At 39.1% G+C, this 19,728-nt stretch overlaps 1 protein-coding gene across 7 annotated transcripts in view; it reads right to left on the reverse strand.

Annotated features, from left to right (window-relative positions):
* Positions 1-19,728, reverse strand: part of Unc-13 (unc-13) — a 375,091-nt gene that overhangs the window by 285,584 nt on the left and 69,779 nt on the right. For 5 of the 7 annotated variants that reach the window (XM_072009894.1, XM_072009885.1, XM_072009876.1 and 2 more), the window contains 10 exons: positions 10,947-11,066; positions 8,857-9,026; positions 8,022-8,212; positions 7,537-7,569; positions 6,583-6,701; positions 6,247-6,433; positions 5,857-6,054; positions 3,645-5,762; positions 3,438-3,541; positions 3,139-3,341 (listed from right to left, as the gene is read on the reverse strand). In XM_072009894.1, the coding sequence (XP_071865995.1) occupies positions 3,139-3,341; positions 3,438-3,541; positions 3,645-5,762; positions 5,857-6,054; positions 6,247-6,433; positions 6,583-6,701; positions 7,537-7,569; positions 8,022-8,212; positions 8,857-9,026; positions 10,947-11,066 (3,443 nt within the window). The remainder of the gene's footprint in view (positions 1-3,138; positions 3,342-3,437; positions 3,542-3,644; positions 5,763-5,856; positions 6,055-6,246; positions 6,434-6,582; positions 6,702-7,536; positions 7,570-8,021; positions 8,213-8,856; positions 9,027-10,946; positions 11,067-19,728) is intronic. The other 2 variants (XM_072009890.1, XM_072009868.1) reach the window with 2 other exon arrangements.

Genomic DNA, 19,728 nt, shown 5'->3' on the forward strand with positions numbered 1-19,728 from the left:
TACGGGCTTCCGATTGCTGTTAGGCCGACTGGCCTACATAGATTGCGGCCCTTACGGTCCTATCGCGGTAAAAGAAACGAGTCTCTGCAGGGAAGATGGGAGGAACGTGCCTAGCCTTCGAATGCAGATTCGTACAGTTTCTTTTCACAAAATTCATACAGCTGTGTCTTGACCGTTTCTTTTTACTTGCTTTTTTTTTTTTTTTTTTTTTTTAGTAACGTTTGCAATTATTTTACCGGTAAGCAGTGACTGCTAGATACAATTATCGGATAAAATGAATCATACAACTGGAGAAATTATTGTAATGTTTTATCTTCTGTTAATTTCTTTAAAATCTCTTCGAAAAAATCTGTTTATAAAACGAGTACGCACTATGAATGAAATCATAGTAACGCGACTCGGACAAGAATAATTGAAAAGTGAGTCGGTTCTTAATATCAACTGATAAAATATCTTGTGAAATATCCACTTGTTACACGTACGACACCTTCCAAACGTCGATGTCGCTAATGTTATTACGAATACAATTTATTTGACAATCCATTGCCACGTATCTGTAATAAAGAAATCTTTAAAATTGAAAGAGAAAGATTGACGAGATTCAAACAGGTCTTAAAGAAATTATACCAGAAGCATAAGGGATTATACCAATGTGCAAAATATACATTGTGATTGAACATTGTGATCTACGAATACGTAAAAAAAGGGGTAATATCGCGAAGATCTAGTCGGTCTGGGAACCACCTTAGTGGTTCGAACAGAATGAAGTATAAAAGTAACGGTCACTGATGTCTACAGTGAGCTTTTGTAAATCACTTTAGTACTATTACAATTAACAAAAAGATTCGTCCGGCTTAAAGCTTTCCAGATAAACGGTTCTCCGTGTTGTTTCTTTTATAGTAGAAAAATTAAGAGACAAAATGGCCATGCGTTTAGCTTTCGCGAGATAAGCCGAAAAACTTCACCGCAAAGGAGCTCTTAATTCGTTAAGCTGCGCGGGATAAGATTTTAAGAATTTAGCGAAATGTAACCACTCGAGAAAAACAGGATACGTAAATGCTGACACAGATAACTCGATTTAATTCTTTTATCCGCGCTATTTTATATCGCGTTTAGACGTACGAGAATAATTTCAGGCCTCGGCTACCATTTTCATGATAAATATGACAGATTAAAATAAATTGATTATTCTGAAAATATTTTTATACGATTGCTGTAGACGTTTCATAAAGACGCCAGAAACCAAAGTATTGTTAAAAAATAAGATAGAAGCACAGAGTACGTAGTGTTTAGTTTCAAAATTCTGTAAAATTCTATCCAATCGAAAACATGATAAACGATTATTAAAAAATCTTGTAGAAATATTTTATCTTGTAAATAAATCATTTGCTATTTCTCTGGACTTTACTCTCTAGATGGTTCTAAACCATTTTGTATCACACCGATACAATCCGGTGTTTCTATATCAAACCGATACATTCCTCTAGTCCAACCACAAATTACAGTCTAAATAGAGCAATTAAATCTCCGAACGCGATATAGGCTACAATAGCAATAATAGTAACAATAACATCATGACGTAAATATTCAGAGCTTCACGATCGATTTGCAGAAAATGTAAATGATATTCGCAAAGTGTAATACGATGCTTCAATTGGCTGGCTCCGGTGAAAATTTTCGCAGCCGGACCATGCGAGCGAACAATCGGCTTCGTCTCAGCGTGCGTTACCACGAGGAATTTACATTTTCCATCGTGGAGGCGAATTTCTCCGTGGTATATACACATATATCGACTGCGATGGCTCCCAGGAGCGCGTCAGGTGCGTACTTAGGGTGCCACGATTGGGTGACAAGGTTGCGTTAATGGAAGTTTCGTGTCGCAGCTAGTTAACCGTTAACCCATCTCTTGTCCCCTCGATGAACGGCGTATTTTTAAGGCAGCGAGAAGGCCGATAAACGCACCCTTTACTCCGGCAGGGATTCCTTTCCACGCAATGGGATTCGATTCACAAGCTCTTTTCTCTTTTTTTCCTTTTTCTCTCACTTTTCTCCCTCGTTTATTCGTTCCGAGAGGTTCGCATTGAGAATAATCGCATTGAATTCGCTATTGAAACTTGTCTCTTATTCAGGATAGTTACGCCTCTTCCGTGTGTGTCTATGTATGTGTGGGTATTTGCGCGAACATAATCTCGTATTTCTTCCCGAAGGTTCCCGATAAAACACTAATGAACATTCATTGTTCGTTTACAACGACTGACACCGATAATAGCGCGACTGTTATTTCTGCCGTGATATCGCGACGTATTATTCGTAATTTATGCAACGGTGCGCCTTTGCTTTCTGGGACGTGCGTAATATTCGGTGACTAATTCGTATCCGTGGTTAATGAAGTGCTTTTTTACACTTTCGTACGATGAAATTAAGCAAGTTTTAATTTAATTTATACTGACACAATTATCTATAATTATATAAGTTTTTAAGTCGTTAAAATCATTTATAGTCGTTAAATTAAGGGCTTCGTTGGTTTCTAACGCTTCGATATCAGATAGTAAATCACTCGTCGATTCAAATTCATCTACGTACGTATAACTCGTGCCATTGGTGTACAACCTTTCGTTATCCCGTGAACTACCGATAAGGATCGACGAATTTGTGGCAACCTTCTAACTGACAACGAACAATACGAGCTACACGGGTGATAAAGTACAGAACCCCTAGATGCGATCTCGAGATCGATAAACGTACGTGACGAATCGATACAAGATAATAATTGACAAGGCTATTGTTGCAACAGCGAAGGACTAGTAAGAAAAATGCGGGTTGCCGGCATGAAGCGCTACATTTTTCGGAAGGTCGCCGTTTAGGTCATTGGCTAGCACCTCGATGTGACGGAAAGTCATTTTCATTTCGTTCGAGATCTGTATATCTATTTCTGTAGTAACTTCGCTATTTCAGCATAGTATATATCTAGAACTGTTTGCCAATCTATACTATCATCTATACGGTATCTTATAAAAGTACGCTTTCATTGAAAGTTCCATACTTTTTAATATTATTTAATAGTCTAGAATTAATAAAACACTTCTCTATAAAACAGTATTCGTTTTGAATACCTAAATCAAAATATGATTTACTTACCCGCAGCTGCATTACTATTTGGTTATACGCCCAATGCCACCGTTGTCTTGATGTCATCTCTGGTCGTTCTTTCAATTGTGTAGGCACTGAAGCAGCTCCAACCATCTCGAGAAGTTCCTTATCTGGTGGTGGCTCGGGTGGACTCCTCGGTGGAGTATCCATTTGAACACTTTCTTCTAAGGACGCTTGTTTTGTTATGCTTCCTGTAAATCAAGAAGCAAGAACATTAATATATAACTTTTATCATACATATATATTCACAAAAATAAAATAAAATACAAAATAAAGAATAATCTTACCACGTGGACTTTCGGTATGCGACATCGGTGGCGTAGTTTTGTACGTGTCCACCAACGAGTCCTCCCGAGAGTCACGAAGCATTCCGTCATCACCTCGCTCGTACCTTCATAAATAAACATAAATAAACATTCAATATATACATATATGTATCAATATATGTCAATAATTCTACATATTTTTAAACAATTCTAAATCTATTACATTACCTTTCAAGAGACTCGTCCCTCATCTTATAATCGTCATTCACCGCGCTGCTCAAGCTGACCTCTGGTTCCTCTATAGATTCTTGGTCCTTGAAGTATCCACGCGAATAGCTCTCAGTTCTGGAAACGGGCTGAAGAGCACTGACGTTTTGTTCATAGCTACCTCTCGTTTGGTACGAGTCTGTCCTGGTGAGAGGTGGTTTGAAGGTGTCTTGCGTGATCGATGAGAAGGAGTCTTTTCTTGGAGGTTGCGCGTATGAACCTCTTCTGCTGTACGATTCGTCGGGGAAGTGGTCGGAGGCGTAAGAATCTCCTCTGTTTAATTTTGGTTTCTGAGAATGCTGGCTGTGCTGGGAAGAATGTTGACTGAGTTGACTTTGATGCGATAGCTGCGAGTCTTTTCTCTGTGGTTCCTTCGGTATGATTTCTGGATATTCCTCGTCTTCGATAACTTCCTCCTGACAGGATTCGGTTCTCGTTAATCGTTTTCCATTAGCTCCTGTGTGAACCATTGCCGTCACCGTCATACTAGTTGGAACGTGGTTGGCTGTTACATGATTAACCATCGTTGTCGCGGGCTGCACCGTACTTTGCGGAGATTCGATCAAAGTAGGGGCAACGGAGCTAGAGTCAGCAGCTGTTGAATAGTCGCTGCTGATTCCTTTCTTCTGTGGAATGCTACTAATTGAACTCACGGCAGTTTCGATAGACTCCTTTAATTCGTCGTCCTTAGACTCCAAGGAATCTGTATGTTGTTGTACGAGTGGGCTAGGTCCACGTTTCTCGAACTTCTTTCTTCTCTGTACACCGGTCGAGGATATATCCTGACTTTCCTGAGGGGGAACGTAATAGTCTGACTCGCTCGACTGATATCCGTTAGTTCTCGTCTGACCTCTAGGCGTAGTTACCGACAACTCCGGAACTTCGCTCGTTCTTCTTTCCGTGCTGGTAACTGGACTCTCTTTGTAACGTTCCTTGAAGGATTCCTGATAAGAATCAGGATATGACTCTTCGTATTGATTATAAGGCTCTTCATACTGATTCTGATAGTCATTTTTGTACGATCTACTAACGGTTTCCTCTTTGCTATACGGCGTTTGATAGTCAACGTAGTCCTTTTGTGGTCCTGTTGTGGTATAAGTATCGCCGTAATTACTTTGCGACGTAATGGGTACCTGAGTGTACGGATCCTGCTGGTTGTAAGTATCTTCAGTGTAAGTATTTTGGCCATCCTCCTTATATATATCCTGAATGTATGTGTCTTGATCGTAGATTCGTTGACCGTACATTTCCTGATTGTACGTATCTGGATAAGCCCTTTGATAATCAGTCGACGTATTTATATTGTACTCGGAATCGTATTGCTCTTTCGGATATTGATTGTATTTATTTGTCACGTTATTTTGGTCATATACGCTCGATGTAGAGACGCTGTAACCATCGTATTGCTCTTTATACGTATCTTCCCAGTAAGTTTTCTTCCTGTCCTGATATTGTACGTTATTCTGATCGTAACCCTTCACCTGATAATTATCATCCATTATCCTATCTCTGCTTGTCTTCCTGTATTGATCGTTTGGTTGGCTAGTGTATTGATCATTTGGCTGACTCACGTTCGGATATATCATGTCTTCATACGTATTCCGATAAACCTGGTTATTCTGTTGCGGGTAAGGCTCTTGATACTCGTCCTTATACGAGTTTTGTAAATACTGTTGATCGTACCTATCCTGTGTCTGTGGCTCTTGACACGAACTAGTATACTGGTCATCGACCTGGGGCATGTAAGTGGACCCGTATTGAGTTTTATCAGGCGCGTGCATTTGGACGTAACCTCTTTCCTCGCTATATATACTGTCAATATAGGTATCCTGAGGTAAATTATCATGGCTGCGATAAGCGTAATTGTAGTCCTGGTTGTAGTCAGGCTTGTAGTAGCTCTCCTCGGAAGGAGTTCTAGTCTTTGGCAGTTGCCTGCTCGGTGTGGCAGGTAGAGAGACAAGCTTACGATTGATAACGACATTGCTTGGCTTTGTCGGTGTCGGAGGTAGTTTCTTTCCAGTGCCTTCTGTTCGAGACGGCGGTCGTTGTTGTGGTTGAAGCGGTTTTCGACGACGAGTGCTACGATCATTAAAGACAAACACAAAGGATCGTATTAAAACTTACTTATCTTGATAATATCGATATAATTGAAGAAAAGAAAGCTGACTGATACCTGTGATTGAGTTCCTCCGATTCATAACTGCGTTGTCGGGTAACTATTGGTCTATAATCGGGTCGATGAATACCGATGCTAGATGCAGGCCTCTGTGGAAGCGTTTTTCTATTCCGTTTGTTCTCATAATAGGTGCTAGTTCCTAAGTACCATTTCCCTCCGCTATCCCATTGCCTATCTTCGTCGTCTTGACCATACCTGGTGACACATTCAACATTAAAATAAAAGAAAAATTTAACGTATATTATCTTCTATATTTAAATACTCGATCTATAAATAAAGCAAACCGATACCTTATTGTTTTCCCTAATTCAGTTTCTTTTACATTGCGTTGTACAAAAATACGTCGATATGGAAAGTCAAATAATAGTACGTAATTACTATACTCACCTTTCATCTTGATAACCGTATCCCGTGGTGCTATCGTAATACTCATTGTACCTAATGTCTGTTTGGCATTCAGGATACGTAGCGCTCATTTTCCCCACTCTTCCATCGCTGCTATATCCGTCGGTATAATATGGATGATCATCGTACAAAGTCATCTGTCTTTCCAAAGACGGTCTTCTATGAGGACCTATTTACATGCAGAAATAAACCGAGTTAAGATCTCTTTTACTATTGTTAGAGAGACGCGTACGCTATATATGTCAAAACATACATCGAAAGCACTAATGTATCCATTGTTGGCCGAAAACCAACAGAATATGCTGCTTTACGTCTTACCTCTTCGCCTCGAAGTACTCGTTGTGGTACTTGGATAATACTCTGTGTCGCTATAGATCCTCGTTTCGTCGACTCTCGTGCCATGATAGTCGTAACCCTCGCTATGCCAACCATCTTGGCTGAAATCACGGGACGGCGATGAGATAAAACCGTAATAATCAGATAGGAGAGATAAAAGCGGAGATGAAATGACCCGCGTTAAATGATGATGTTTGCTGAAAGCATGATACGCTTGGTTAAAAGGCGTTTCCAACAATTCCCTCGAATATTCGCAGCCTCGCTAACTGCGCCATGCAAAACTACCTGTGAACGCTCAGTGCATTTTCATTAACTTATTAAACACCGAACTATAGTATCTTAGTCTACGTAATTTCTTCTTTCGTTTCTTCCAATGCTATCCTGTAAATATTGAAATTCTACGTTCTTTTTAATTCTATCGTAGTTTGCGAGTTAATTTTTATCACGCACAGATACAAACGACAATTTCTAACGAATAAACGCGCGAAATATCTCGTTCGAAGCGTTGTATGCGGAACATCGTGACGCGAAATATTTCATTCGTAAATGCAAAACGGTTAATATGCGACCAACCGTTATATCGATCTTTTGTGTAACAAGTTTAAACGATTTGCAATTTCATCAACGAGATAAAATAAAAATTACAGAGTAAATGTCGAATATAAACAGCTACGAATGATCTACGGAGAATTGCGACGAACTAAGCGATTGCACAATCGTTTTATCATGTGACGAACTATGTGTGTTTGATTCGTGTGCTACGTTTCTGTAAAAGCTATTTCGATGGTGTTCCAAGGCACAGGGCTAAAGTAACGGTGACACGCTAATGAAGGAGATGTTAGATGAAAGTGTGTGATCTACGATTCAAAAATGCGATTTATACGATGAAAATCGTAGACTTTCTCACGAAACAGAACTGGGGTACTCGTTTCGTACCTGTCCTCGTAATCCCACGTGTGCTTCCGTCGTCTAAATCAGGCAGAAGAAAATAATAAACGTTTTTTTTTTCCTCTTCGAATCACGCGATTCACGACCAGAGTCGTGCACATTGTTTCCAGTTAAGTTCTAAACATTCATCGGATACGACGAATGTGCAAAAATCTATTTCGCTAAAGTTAAATGCTAAACTATTTTTTCACTGCACGACCCTGTTATCTGTCATCTTTTAACATCCAGCTATAATTATTCGAGTAAATTTATGTTGACTTTTATTTCAATGCAGTAGCAGCGAAATAGAAAGAAAAAGAAGTAGGAGGAAGAGAAAGAAGTAAGTAACTAGTAGTTGTATCACGAGTACTGGTCATTGCAAGTCGTTTCAAAGAAGTTTTACTGTAGGAACTGTTATTTCTGGTATAACGTGCGATACTTTTTATCGATTTCGTGTGTATATTGTGTTTTAAGGCTCGGTAAATGTCAAATACCTGTACTCCTTATAGTGTCTTGGTCTACTATTGTAGAAGAGTGGCTCGGAAGATTCTGAAGTGTGCTGAGACTGATACCTTTGCGGTGGACCTTCTTCGGGATATGGTTCGTCATATCGTGGACTGTGGCCCGATCCACCATAGCCTCCGTAATTACTCGGAGCTAGTCTTCCTCCGACTGTAGCTGGAATCTGATGGCATGAACAATCGATAAAATACGGTTCCGTGAAGCACGCTTTCTACGAGATACTATAGACGAGATTTAATCTTTCAGCGAAACTTAAATGTCACTTCCAATAGAAATATAATATATTTAAGAAATATATCTTACGTGCTATATTTAACTGATTGAAAAGGAACAAACTACGGTAGTTTTTCGATGTCTCTGCGAAACAAATTTTATTCGAGTATTACAAATAAATTAACGTAATGTTTATGAACAATTAGAGATAGTGCTTGTATCAATAATTTCTTTGTATAAATTGGATAACGATATTCTTAGAATTTTTGTTTCTTAGGCTTCTATATCTTAAATTTACGATATTTCTATATTTTTATTTAACGAATAGTTTATAAAGTAACAATGCTTCAGTCTTTACTCTGTTCGCATACTTTCTGCAGCGTTTGATAATTCAAGCATGTTTGTATAGATGCTTTAAATAAAATTTTGTAAAAATATTATTCGTCAAGAAGTCGATAGCGATCTAACGTTATACCTTAAAACGACAAAAGAAATCTCGATCGGCGATTAAAGATCAACGTCTTTGCGATATCGAGTGATTACGAATGTTTATAGTCAATAAACAGAGATATCGAAATATCGTTCTAACAATACCTGATGATCGTCCCTCTCGTAGCTATTTTCTCTGGAGGTCTCGAGGGATCTTTGAGGGGTAGCCAATTGGTTAGCAGCGGTACGAAACTGCGAAGCCGAGCTGTTTGCACCTTGTCCGCCGACTGGATAATTCAGATCCGACGTATAGTCCGAATCCTCTGAGTACCCCGCTGAAAGACAATTCAAATGTAATGTTACCGTGGCACAGTGAGAATCTTTCGTTGCACAATCGTGAGACTCGTGTTGTTCGAAAAGAAAATTTCAAATGCAGAGAGAAACAATTTCGCTAACTGTCGTGCGATTTAACAACCACTTTTTCTTACAGGCTAATTGAAAACACGTTCGGAAGCGAAAAGATTGCTGTCTTAAATAAAATCAAATGTACAAATTGCGTGTAAATGTGTGTAACAATGCAGAGATAAAGTTGCTGAAAAATATCCTAAAATCCTTCTAATCGTGAATTCTTCCAAGGAAGAAAATATCGGGAACGAACCACGATGAGTTTTCCTTCTGTTTGCTGTCCCCAGGGCAGAGAAGATATTAAACGACGATTACCGGAATATTGTACTGGAGAAAGAAAAAGATAATCGCGAACGGTATTCGTTTGTCTTCTGCCTCGTAAAGCGTATAATCCGTCGTTTCGATCGCGTTAATTTTAAATGTGCTTCACCGGGAACGAAATTGGTCGATATTGGACGAATCCGAAAATTGAAACGGTGCAACAGCGGGAAACAGAAACGGTTAATGTCCATGCGATTTGATCGTTGTTATCGAGGTATTTGACGTGTCAGGAGAATCATCAGAATTCTCGTTCAGGGGAAAAAGGAGGTCCACAAACGAAGAGGGCGAAACAATTGAAAATGAAGAAAAAGGAATAAAATAGGCGGATCGACGGAGATTCCACTACTTGCATGGAACAGAAAAAGAAAGAATTCATCGTTAAACAAACTTTACCATGCCAAGGGTGTAGCGATCATTGATATAGCGACAAATGATTTTTGAACAGGGGCTGAATTTTTAGGGATAAGTTACCGACGATTCTCGATGGTCGATAACCAACAATGGGAGTGGCATTTCGTAGCGTACTTGCTGATTGAAAATATCCACGTGCATACTCCGTGGATAATGCAATTGCAATTGCATAAAGTACTCTTATGGTCGGTGGTCGCAAATAAAACAAGAAAGAAACGAACATCACGCTGGAATCGATTTTTATGCGAAAAGCTGGCAGCGTACAAAGCCTTTGCTACGCTAATCGGAAGTAGCGTTCGAGCGAATTTTGTCTGGAAGCCATAAAAAACAAAAAAGCTTCTGCGAAAGAACTGTAAAAGATAAAAATCAACATGGCGATACGACTATATTCGCTCAAAGCTGCGATTATACTTACAACTAAAATCAACGTAAAACGTATTTGTAAATGTGTGAAATTATTATACAATTTTATTTCGATCGAGTTAACGTACGCGTTTTATCTGTACGAATTTCATCGTGAATCGACTATACCGACGTCTTAACAATCATTTAACAAACCCGAAAAAACAAGTACTTTTTCCACTGTCGATTTAAACGGAAATCTGTACCATAACGTTTGACTTGTACACGAATAAAGAGATAACGATAATTACACAGTTTATCCGAGTTTAAGTGCAATTTCACAGATCTTTTAACGTTCTCTGTACATTCGCTAAACAAATTTACCAATTAACCATATCCTACAACTCGAATAGCCCTACATCCACGGCACGGTGTCAGATATATAGAGAAATAAAGAATCGAACGAAATCGTACGATCGATAAATGCGAAATCATATACGTCCGTTCGCCTGCGATCTGTAATTCATCCAAACGGAATGGTAACGATGATTTGATCGCGGCCAACGCAAAACGCATCGATAGGGGAAACATTCTATAATTATAATCGATGTTCGTGATATTTAGCGCATTAAAAAGGAAAATGAAATTAGCGCAAGTGATGGCGCACGGGTGAATCGCGTCGAGTGTAGCAATTGATCGGGGACGTTCCTCTCGTGTTAGAGAGAATATTCGAATAAAACAGCAGCCACTTAAACAGTGACTTGGCAAGTACTTACAGTGGCCTATATTGTACAATATCTGTCGTCGTGCCTGTTCGGCTCGTGCTTCCTGGTCCATCATGTTGTTCAGCATTTCCAGCTTCCTCTGCAGATCGGCCGCCTCCGTGTTCTCGGGGTCTTTCGAAAAGATAGACATCGGTGGGGAAATGGTTAATCGCGGCTGTCTCGACTGTCTCTACTGTCTCTAATCTGCATCGATTACGTTTTATAGGTACTCGACAATCTAAGGAAAGACGAGGAGAGGCTGCCTCCTCGATTCGTCATCCCGTTATTATCTTACTATTCTCAGGGTGTGATATGTTATGTTCTCTAACGAACTTTACAAAAGGCATGAAAAATCGGCTATGCTCGTTTCTTCGATAATACCGGACCGAGCGCTAATATGCCGTCGTCTTTGAAAGGAAACTCGTGTTACGCGCTTACTTTGCGCATTACACGCTCCTATCCGACTGAGTATCTACACGTTGCTTGAAAGATAACCATATCCTAAGAGGATCCTCTGAATTACATTCGAACCGATCATCGTCTAATATTCTCGATTAATAAGTCGTAAACGCAAAACGTTCGACGTTCCGTAATTACCGTACCATGTCGCCGTCGTTGTTGCCATTGTAGCCTAATTTATCCTGAATCATAATTATATGCTACACAGGCATTCGAAGCCGTGTAAATTGACCTGCGGTCTTGCTCGCTTCAGCGGTTTATTAATATCGCATTTGAACGAAGTATGGCTGGCATCGTCCTTTAGAGATTCCATCATAAACGCGTGCGCATCGGCTGGATCTACGTAACCAGCGCTAATTCCATAGCTTAAGAACGATTTATTACGCAACCAGTTGAGTGACTCGCGTCGAAACCCTTTGGCTGACTAGCGTGCTTGAGAAAGCAAAATTACAAACTTAAACCCTAAATGAAAACTACGCGAGCGTACGCTAGAGATCAGAAGTTTCAGACTATCCCCTGCTTCCCTCTTCTTCGGTGAACTGGAAATGAATTGCTACGTGGAAGTTCGAACCGTTTCACGATCGTGGACGCGATCTCAGAGGGTGAATTTAACCTGTTAACTGGAGAGGACGGGTACACTCGTCACTCGAATTCATCCCTTACGTATAATATTTCTATTTAGCGATTCCTTCGCGCGACATTTTATTTTTCTTAAAAATCTATAATATCATATTTGTATAAATACATTGAAAATCGTTTGGACTGAAATGAAACTCACTGAAATTACTGAATTAATCTCTGAAACTACTCTCTCGTTTTATGAAACAGTTTAATTAGAAGCCCCTTATTTTGTGCTTCTATTAAATTCTGACTTTCTGCGCGTACTTATTTTCGTTTGAATGTTTCTACCTCAAATTGTTTACATTGCAGTTTAATTTTACTAACACACATCTGCATAAATTAACATACGAATCGGTCGTCGAATCAACATTATACGTTTACTACAGATATTCATTTACTGTACTCTAAAACGTAACAGCAAAATACATAAGCCTACAATCAGTCGCGCATTCGTTAGTTTACCGAGCTATCGATAAAAATAATTTAGACCTAGTTGTTGTTCGATCGTGGAACATATGATAATATTCTAACTGTTCAATAACGTAACTGCTAGCAGTCTGGTTAAATATGAATGACAAACACATATTTTACCTTCTTCTTTTCGTGTTCTTGTTGAATTATAAAAGTAGTACGACCCTTGGTTTCCATATCGTGAAAGTTTCAACATGACGATACAAGGAGAATTAAGAATTTCGATTTCGATTACCTTTCGAGCCGACTCAATTTATTTCCTTATCCTCGATGGTTAGACTCGATGTAACAAGAAAGTAACATGTGCAAGATATATTTAGTCTACCTAGTTTTACTCTGATGATTTGGCAGCAACTTATCGATTACGTACTATTTCTATCGACTACAGAGAATGTAACTTGCGAGAAAAATAGGAACAAAGTAGCAAATAAATTATAACGTACCTACTAGAAAATATATAACAAAAGTAGGAAAGAATGGAGAAACAAAGAAACTTCTATCTGAGCAGATTTTTAGACTCTGCCAACTTATATACGTACGTTGTATAGTCAGTAATAAGAAAATATACATAATTTTGTATAAAAATCTAAAAACGAGATTTAAATAGCGATATATGTATGTTAATGCGTTGAATGTAATGTTTATGGGCGTGTTAATGGATTACCATACATTTAGCAATAATCAGTTTAGTGAATTTAACTTATTTCTTAGAAATACACGGTATGCGTATGTTGTATGATGAAATGTGTCCCAGTCACGCGAATATTACTTTTATTGTTGGCATTCGGGGTCGTATCTCATCAGACAAAATCGATAAAACACTCATTCAAGGAACTTAGCGTTCCGCAAACCTAGATGCGAGATAATGATGAAATCGTGAAAATCGTACTTTCTGTATGTAAGCATAAAATTTCAAAAAGATCGAACATCCTGATTACACTGATTCATCCTAAACTCACTCTATCGAGTAAAATAGGACATCTTTTTTTAATCTCTTTGTAGATCGCACACGTGACTGTACGCTTCATAAAAAATATATAAAGTCATCAGATGAATAATACTTGAACTTCCTCGTCTCTTTTTTTACGTTCTACTCGTTTAATAATAAAATTACCGATCTTTGATACGTTGCACGTAGTTGATTAAATTTAAAGCAATAAAAGGTGACAAAAATATATAATATACACGTAATCTTGTTTTTGTTTCAATAACAAATTACCAGAAATTGCACGTTTTTAGTAAGTAACAAAACAAAAAATTTGATACTGATCATTTTGACTAATAATTCTACGATTAACAGTGTCTCTCTTTACCTTTGAATCGCTTCAAGATAGACAACAGAAAAATAAAAATCCTGTAGAAACGGAAGGACGAAATTGAAGAACAGAAGCATAAAATCATCAGAAGATAAACAACACCTGATCTTTGTCTTTTCTTCTCAACATTTTACCTCCTTAACAATGCTTCTTCTTAACGTTCTATCCCTTTTATTAGCCGGATGATGAAGAGATAAAAATCCTGTACAAATCGAAGAATACAATGCTGAACAAGGGTCTGAAACAATGTCAAGCCTAAGACGCCAGCGCCGAGATTACGTTCAATGTTAATGCGTTCCAATTATCCAAGAAAATAATCGCGTTGGCTTATCCTTAAACACGATTAAGCAAACGAACTGTTAATGAACGTTAAGGACGAAAACTGCGGAAGCCCTTCGCAAACCGAAGAGACCGTCTAAGGAATCCTAATCCCTCGGTTCTCCGCAAAAATCTCTCGTAATAATATCAGAAATATAATACGGCCGCACGAGCCCATTAAAGTCGGATTTGAAGCAAGCACAGAGTAAGGTGAAAAAAAGGAAAAGACGAGGCTGCTGGGACTAAAATGGATGAAGAGGAGAGGAATTGAAGTGGAAAAACAGACGAGAGAAAGAGAAGGAGAGAGGGAGAGAGAGAGAAAGAGAGAAAAAGGAAACGAACTCGATGCTCTCGAGTATGACCCTGACCTACATATTTTGCATTCCATCGTTTCCTTCCGACGCTCAAACATCGAGCAGACACGTACGAATTCGCGGTTTGTCTTCTCCAACGTATACCGTCTCTTCCGGTGGCGGACCACCACTCTCCTGCTCGTCTTTCGTTCATTTCTTCTCTTTCCTTTCGTCCCTTTCCCTCGTGCAAACGTTTCTCTGTCATACCAGCGAGGAAGGTACCGTTCGTTGTTTCTAACTTTGGTCTGGATGCAATTAAAAAAAAGGTCAAGCCCTGACAGGAGAGCGTCTCGGCAGCGCGAGTAGTTCTTTTCTTTGAGACCTCCCGGTCCCTGTTGGCGAGGCTTTCGCCGCCTCCAACCCCTTCCAACCTCTTCCCTCTGTTCTGCCAACCACCCCTTTTCTTACCCCACCACGATGCCGCTTCCTGTCCCACCACCTTGTCACCCCAAGTGCATCGAGGTCCTCCACCCTGGTACTGGGATGTCTCTTTAAAGTAAAGAAAAGGAAAAAAAAAAAAAAGAAAACTCTACTGGCTACACTTCAGCCATTCCGGTGCTCGAGCCGGGGATCAAAGTATTTTGCACTTTCCTGTCCGCCGTGGTCATACTCCCGCGAGCACAGTTTCGAGGCTCGACGCGGCGCGGCGTGTCGTGTCGCTGTCGCGATCGATCGTTCGAAATAAATGCAATGGAAGAATGCCACGCACTGGTGGTAATAGTCGGACGAACGATAACAGCTAGTCGACGATATATTGACAAACTTCGTAAGGAGAAAACAATGGAAAGAGGAAACGTCTTACCGCAGACCGTCTTTGTCAGCCGAAACTGACTGACTCGCAGAACCTCGAGTTTCTCTCTATGCCTTTCTTTAGATCTACTTGTCATTGGCGGCGTGAATATCGACGTGAAAAGAATCATAAATTACAAAGTACGAAGGCAAACTGAAAGTGATGCGTAGGATTTACGTGAGAAATGTTTTTTGGATAATTCTTAAATGAAATATTCTTAGATGAAATTATTATCTTCTGACGCTAAACTAAGGTTAGTTCGATGAGTTCGTGAAGTACGTATATAGCAAAAACTTCTAGTGTTTGTTTTTTCCAAATTTACAATGTATATTGAACTGCAGACTCGTTTTATTAAAAGCAAAGTCAATTTTGGAAATTAGAGGCAGAGCGAAATTTACATGAGATTATTCATTGTCACAAACATGAAGTAAATTTAAACGATCGTATCATATTTCAAGAACGTTCATACAAGCTAAGTATCAATAAAGTATAGTACGTAGCACTAATAAGTACGATTCAAACATCCAATTACGTTAATCCAAGAGCTAATATGTTTTCAGATCGTTTATTTTGAAAAAGTCTATCCTCATTGTAAACCGATACTATTATTTTAAAAAATACCATGGTTGTTAATACTATTTAAGAATTATTTCAAGGATGAAGTATCATCAAAAAGTATAATCAAAAAGCAGAAACTGTCGTGTGGTCGTGATGAAGATTTCCGAAGTACGTATTTCTGTTTAAAGAAATTACTTACAACGAAAGACTAGAGGAAGACCATTCTCATAAACGCTAAGTATCATTTGCAAATCGTTAAATAGGGTCATTGATGATGATGTTTTGTTACTGTGACTCAAGGAGATCTTTTATGGTCACGAAAGAGTCATCCATTGCGAGATCATTTATGATAGATCGTGTCATACGAGCTGAACGTTATTTAGAAAACCTTAGGATAAACATTTTTGTCTTTCATCTACGCTTAAATTTAATTATGTCCATCGTGATTCTTAACTTAAGAATAAAAAACAGAGATAGCGGATCTCGGCCAAGCTACAGTATTTTATCGCAAACGGATAAAAAACCAGAATAATACGATCCGCAAGGATGAACGCAAGACTTAAACTCTCGTCGCTACACGTAAACGCTATTTTCAATCTCGAGTATTAAGCGATCCATCTCAATAAAATTCAGCGTAAGACAAGATACGTGAGCAACTAACTGTAAGCGGTTATGTTAACACCAGAACAGGTCTGAACTGGAGTCGCAGAAACTTGTTACGCAAACAACACTTTCGCTTGTACGTGCAAGCAGCCTCCTATCCAGCCAGCACACTCAACCATTATCCTAGTTACTTTTCATCTAACCTTCGCACAAACGTACCACCCACCACCTCGCGATTCCAAACCATACTTGACTTTCGATTTTCAATGGAAAGCCACTCTAGTTAAACCGAAACTGGCTCGAGTCGAACCGTTTCTGGTTCGCGATATCGAGCTTTCAATACCTAAGAACGGTACAAAAGACGCAACGTCGGAAAACGAGCTTGACCAGCGAGTCGAACTCGATGAATACTGCTTTTACCACGCGAGAATTGCCTACCAAGAAGCCACGGCGTAAGTTAATCGAGTTAATTGAGCTCTCCGGTGGTGAAACGTCTGTTTGACTTTTAAAGCAGAACTATTGCCATTGGATCTTTTGGCTGCGGTATACGATATAATGTACATTGTTTTATCCTCCGGGTTCCAACGATGGATTAATGTGTTTCGAGCCCGAAAGAGAAAAGGCGACCCGCATACACCGCAAGTTCACGAGTCAGCCGAACAGATATACCAGACAGAGGAAACTTTAAATCCCTGAAAAGTCGTTTTCGTTCTGCTAATCGCCAGCCACCACCTTTACCTCCTCTAATCTCATACTGTCTGGTTTACTCGTTCGGTTGTCTGCACGAGCCAGCTAAAAACCGTGTGATTAGTCTATTTTCGCTTGGCCAGTTTTGTCAGCGATTTTCCACACGACAAGAAAAATTAGAACAGATCGAAGAAGGAGAAACCCAGGTCACGCGTACAAGATTGCTCGAACGGTTATAGAGATAGCTCCGACGAGTATGAGACAGCCTTTCCAATGGTTGGAAAAGAGTGCACCATAGAGCGTGGAACTAATTTCGGTGCAGCTGAATTCACCGCGCACGAACAATCGACAAAGTTTGCGCCCGGTCTCTGTTCCAGCTGGTTTTCGAGTTACAACTGTTTTTCTGGCGTAACAGTCGTCCGCACGATTCGCCGGAAAAGTGGCGAAGATTATAATGACGGTTGACGCCACCAGTGAGATTTCGTTATAAGCTTTTACCTACTTTTTGAACGAACTAGTTCTAAAACGGTTTAGGCTCGCTTTGAAATCACGTAACGGAGATTAAACGCATCGACAACCTTGGAAGCTGTTTTCTTGATTTTTTGATAAAAAAAGCAAAATTGACCGTAATTAAGACTTTGATGTATCATAAATCCTTAGGAATTCTTCCATATCCCTTTGAATTTAATTTTATTCGTGTGAACACAAATTTCAAGAATCTCGACATCTCCCATATTTTATACAATTTATTAGACTACACGACACTCTGTCAGATAAGTTTCTACAACAACATCGAAACATCTGGATCGAGCTCCGATTAAGCACATTTTGAATCGACTCGAGCCCTACTACTATCGAACGTAGATGCAATTTTTTATCACTTCGAAAGAGTATGAACGTCTTTTACTCGACTTCTCAAGGAACATATTCGTGCCTTAGAAAACTTGTAAAACCCGAGGATCAAAGGTCGCACAAGTTGAAGTATCTTACAGATTTTAAGCAACGATTAACCAACGATAAGCCCTGTAGAACACTAAAATTACGGAGGTGTGTAAGGTTTCTGCGTCGTATACCTGCATGGCCCACTTTATGCAAACTGCATGAATTTAAAAAACCCGCCCAGAACTTCCTCGTCGGCCTTCCACCGTTCGTCCCCATCTACCACTTAAAACTCTAAAGTCACGCTAGAAAGAGAGAAATTAGAATCTTTAGGGTGCTATTAGATAGTTTTTAACCGTCATGACCTCTTGAGGTTCCTCAAGGTAAAGATCCCTCGCATCCTCTATTCTTCTAACACTTACAACTTCCATTTTCCCTGTTTGCCATTTGATTACTCTTTCTCTTCCTATCTGCTCTGTCCATTTAATTATTCCTCCTGCTTTTTTTCTAATTATGACTCTCAAGAGACGTTTTAAAACTAGGAAAACTAGGTCTTCCGTTTTTAATAAAAATTAACTGAACGCACAAAGCCTCAGCCAACAGTTTGGTACAAGCAGTTTTTCCAGCTTAAAATTACAATACTTGTTTTGAAAATATTTAATTAAGAGAACCACTCAAACGGATGTAACTGGTAAAATTGATGAATATAAATCAATTTCAATACAAATATTTTTTACTGTAAGGCTTTTCAAAATATATCGTTTCCGTCATCTCAAATGACAATTTAATTCATGGATTTAAACCGATAGACTAACAAAACACTCGATTATATTCGTTTTCGTCGTGATACGAATCTTTCTTTCAAGCAACGTGTTCGATTTCTCGAGCTTCTTAAGAATTGAAACGAAACGGTGTCTCATCGGAGCGGTATTTTCCTTCGACAGGATTATTTTCTAAATCAAGACACATATGTGATTGTAAAGATAGCCTCGCTTTTCGAAAGAATAACGCGAACCTAACAATAACGACATATTTTACGGCGGACTAAAATAACCGTTTACCCCGATATTTGTGCTCTTTAATTATTACAAGATACCCTTTCTTGTCGTAAGACGCCAACGGACGAGCAAAATACAACGTTCACGATGCTAGTTCATGCGTGAATAAAAAATTCTAGTCTAAAAGGTTTGCCATTCTAATCGAATCCATTAGAATCATATACATATATTATATAATTACATTATATTATATATGTATATGTATATAATATATCGAATAAAAGTAGAACGTGTCATCGATCAGTTGGCGAAAAACGCGTGTTCGACGTTTCCGTCTGACAAAATCGTACGTCGTGATGTCGATAAAAATAATCGCAATGTATAGTTCGTGTAGCAAACAAAGGAGCAAGAAAAAGAATCGAAGGTAAAGGAGACAAAACGTCTACGGGCAATTGGTAACTGATTACAGTGTCGCAGCCATAGCTCGATGTATCTGCAGGTACCCTCTTTCATATTTGTACATTTCAAAAGAAGACAAGTTTTGCATCAAATAGACGGTTTTCACTACCGCTGTAAGTATGACAGCTTCTCGAAGCAGAAAAGATCCCTTCTATTTCTCTACGATCTTTTCGCGTATCATTTTGAATCTATCTTTAATTTCATACTTGATTCAATTAATTTTCATTGATCTTTTTTTTTTTTTTGCTTTAATAATCCACATCCCCCCTCCCCCTCTTGTGC

The sequence above is a fragment of the Bombus fervidus genome, chromosome 1, assembly GCF_041682495.2.
Source record: "Bombus fervidus isolate BK054 chromosome 1, iyBomFerv1, whole genome shotgun sequence".
Taxonomy (NCBI): Eukaryota; Metazoa; Arthropoda; class Insecta; order Hymenoptera; family Apidae; genus Bombus; species Bombus fervidus.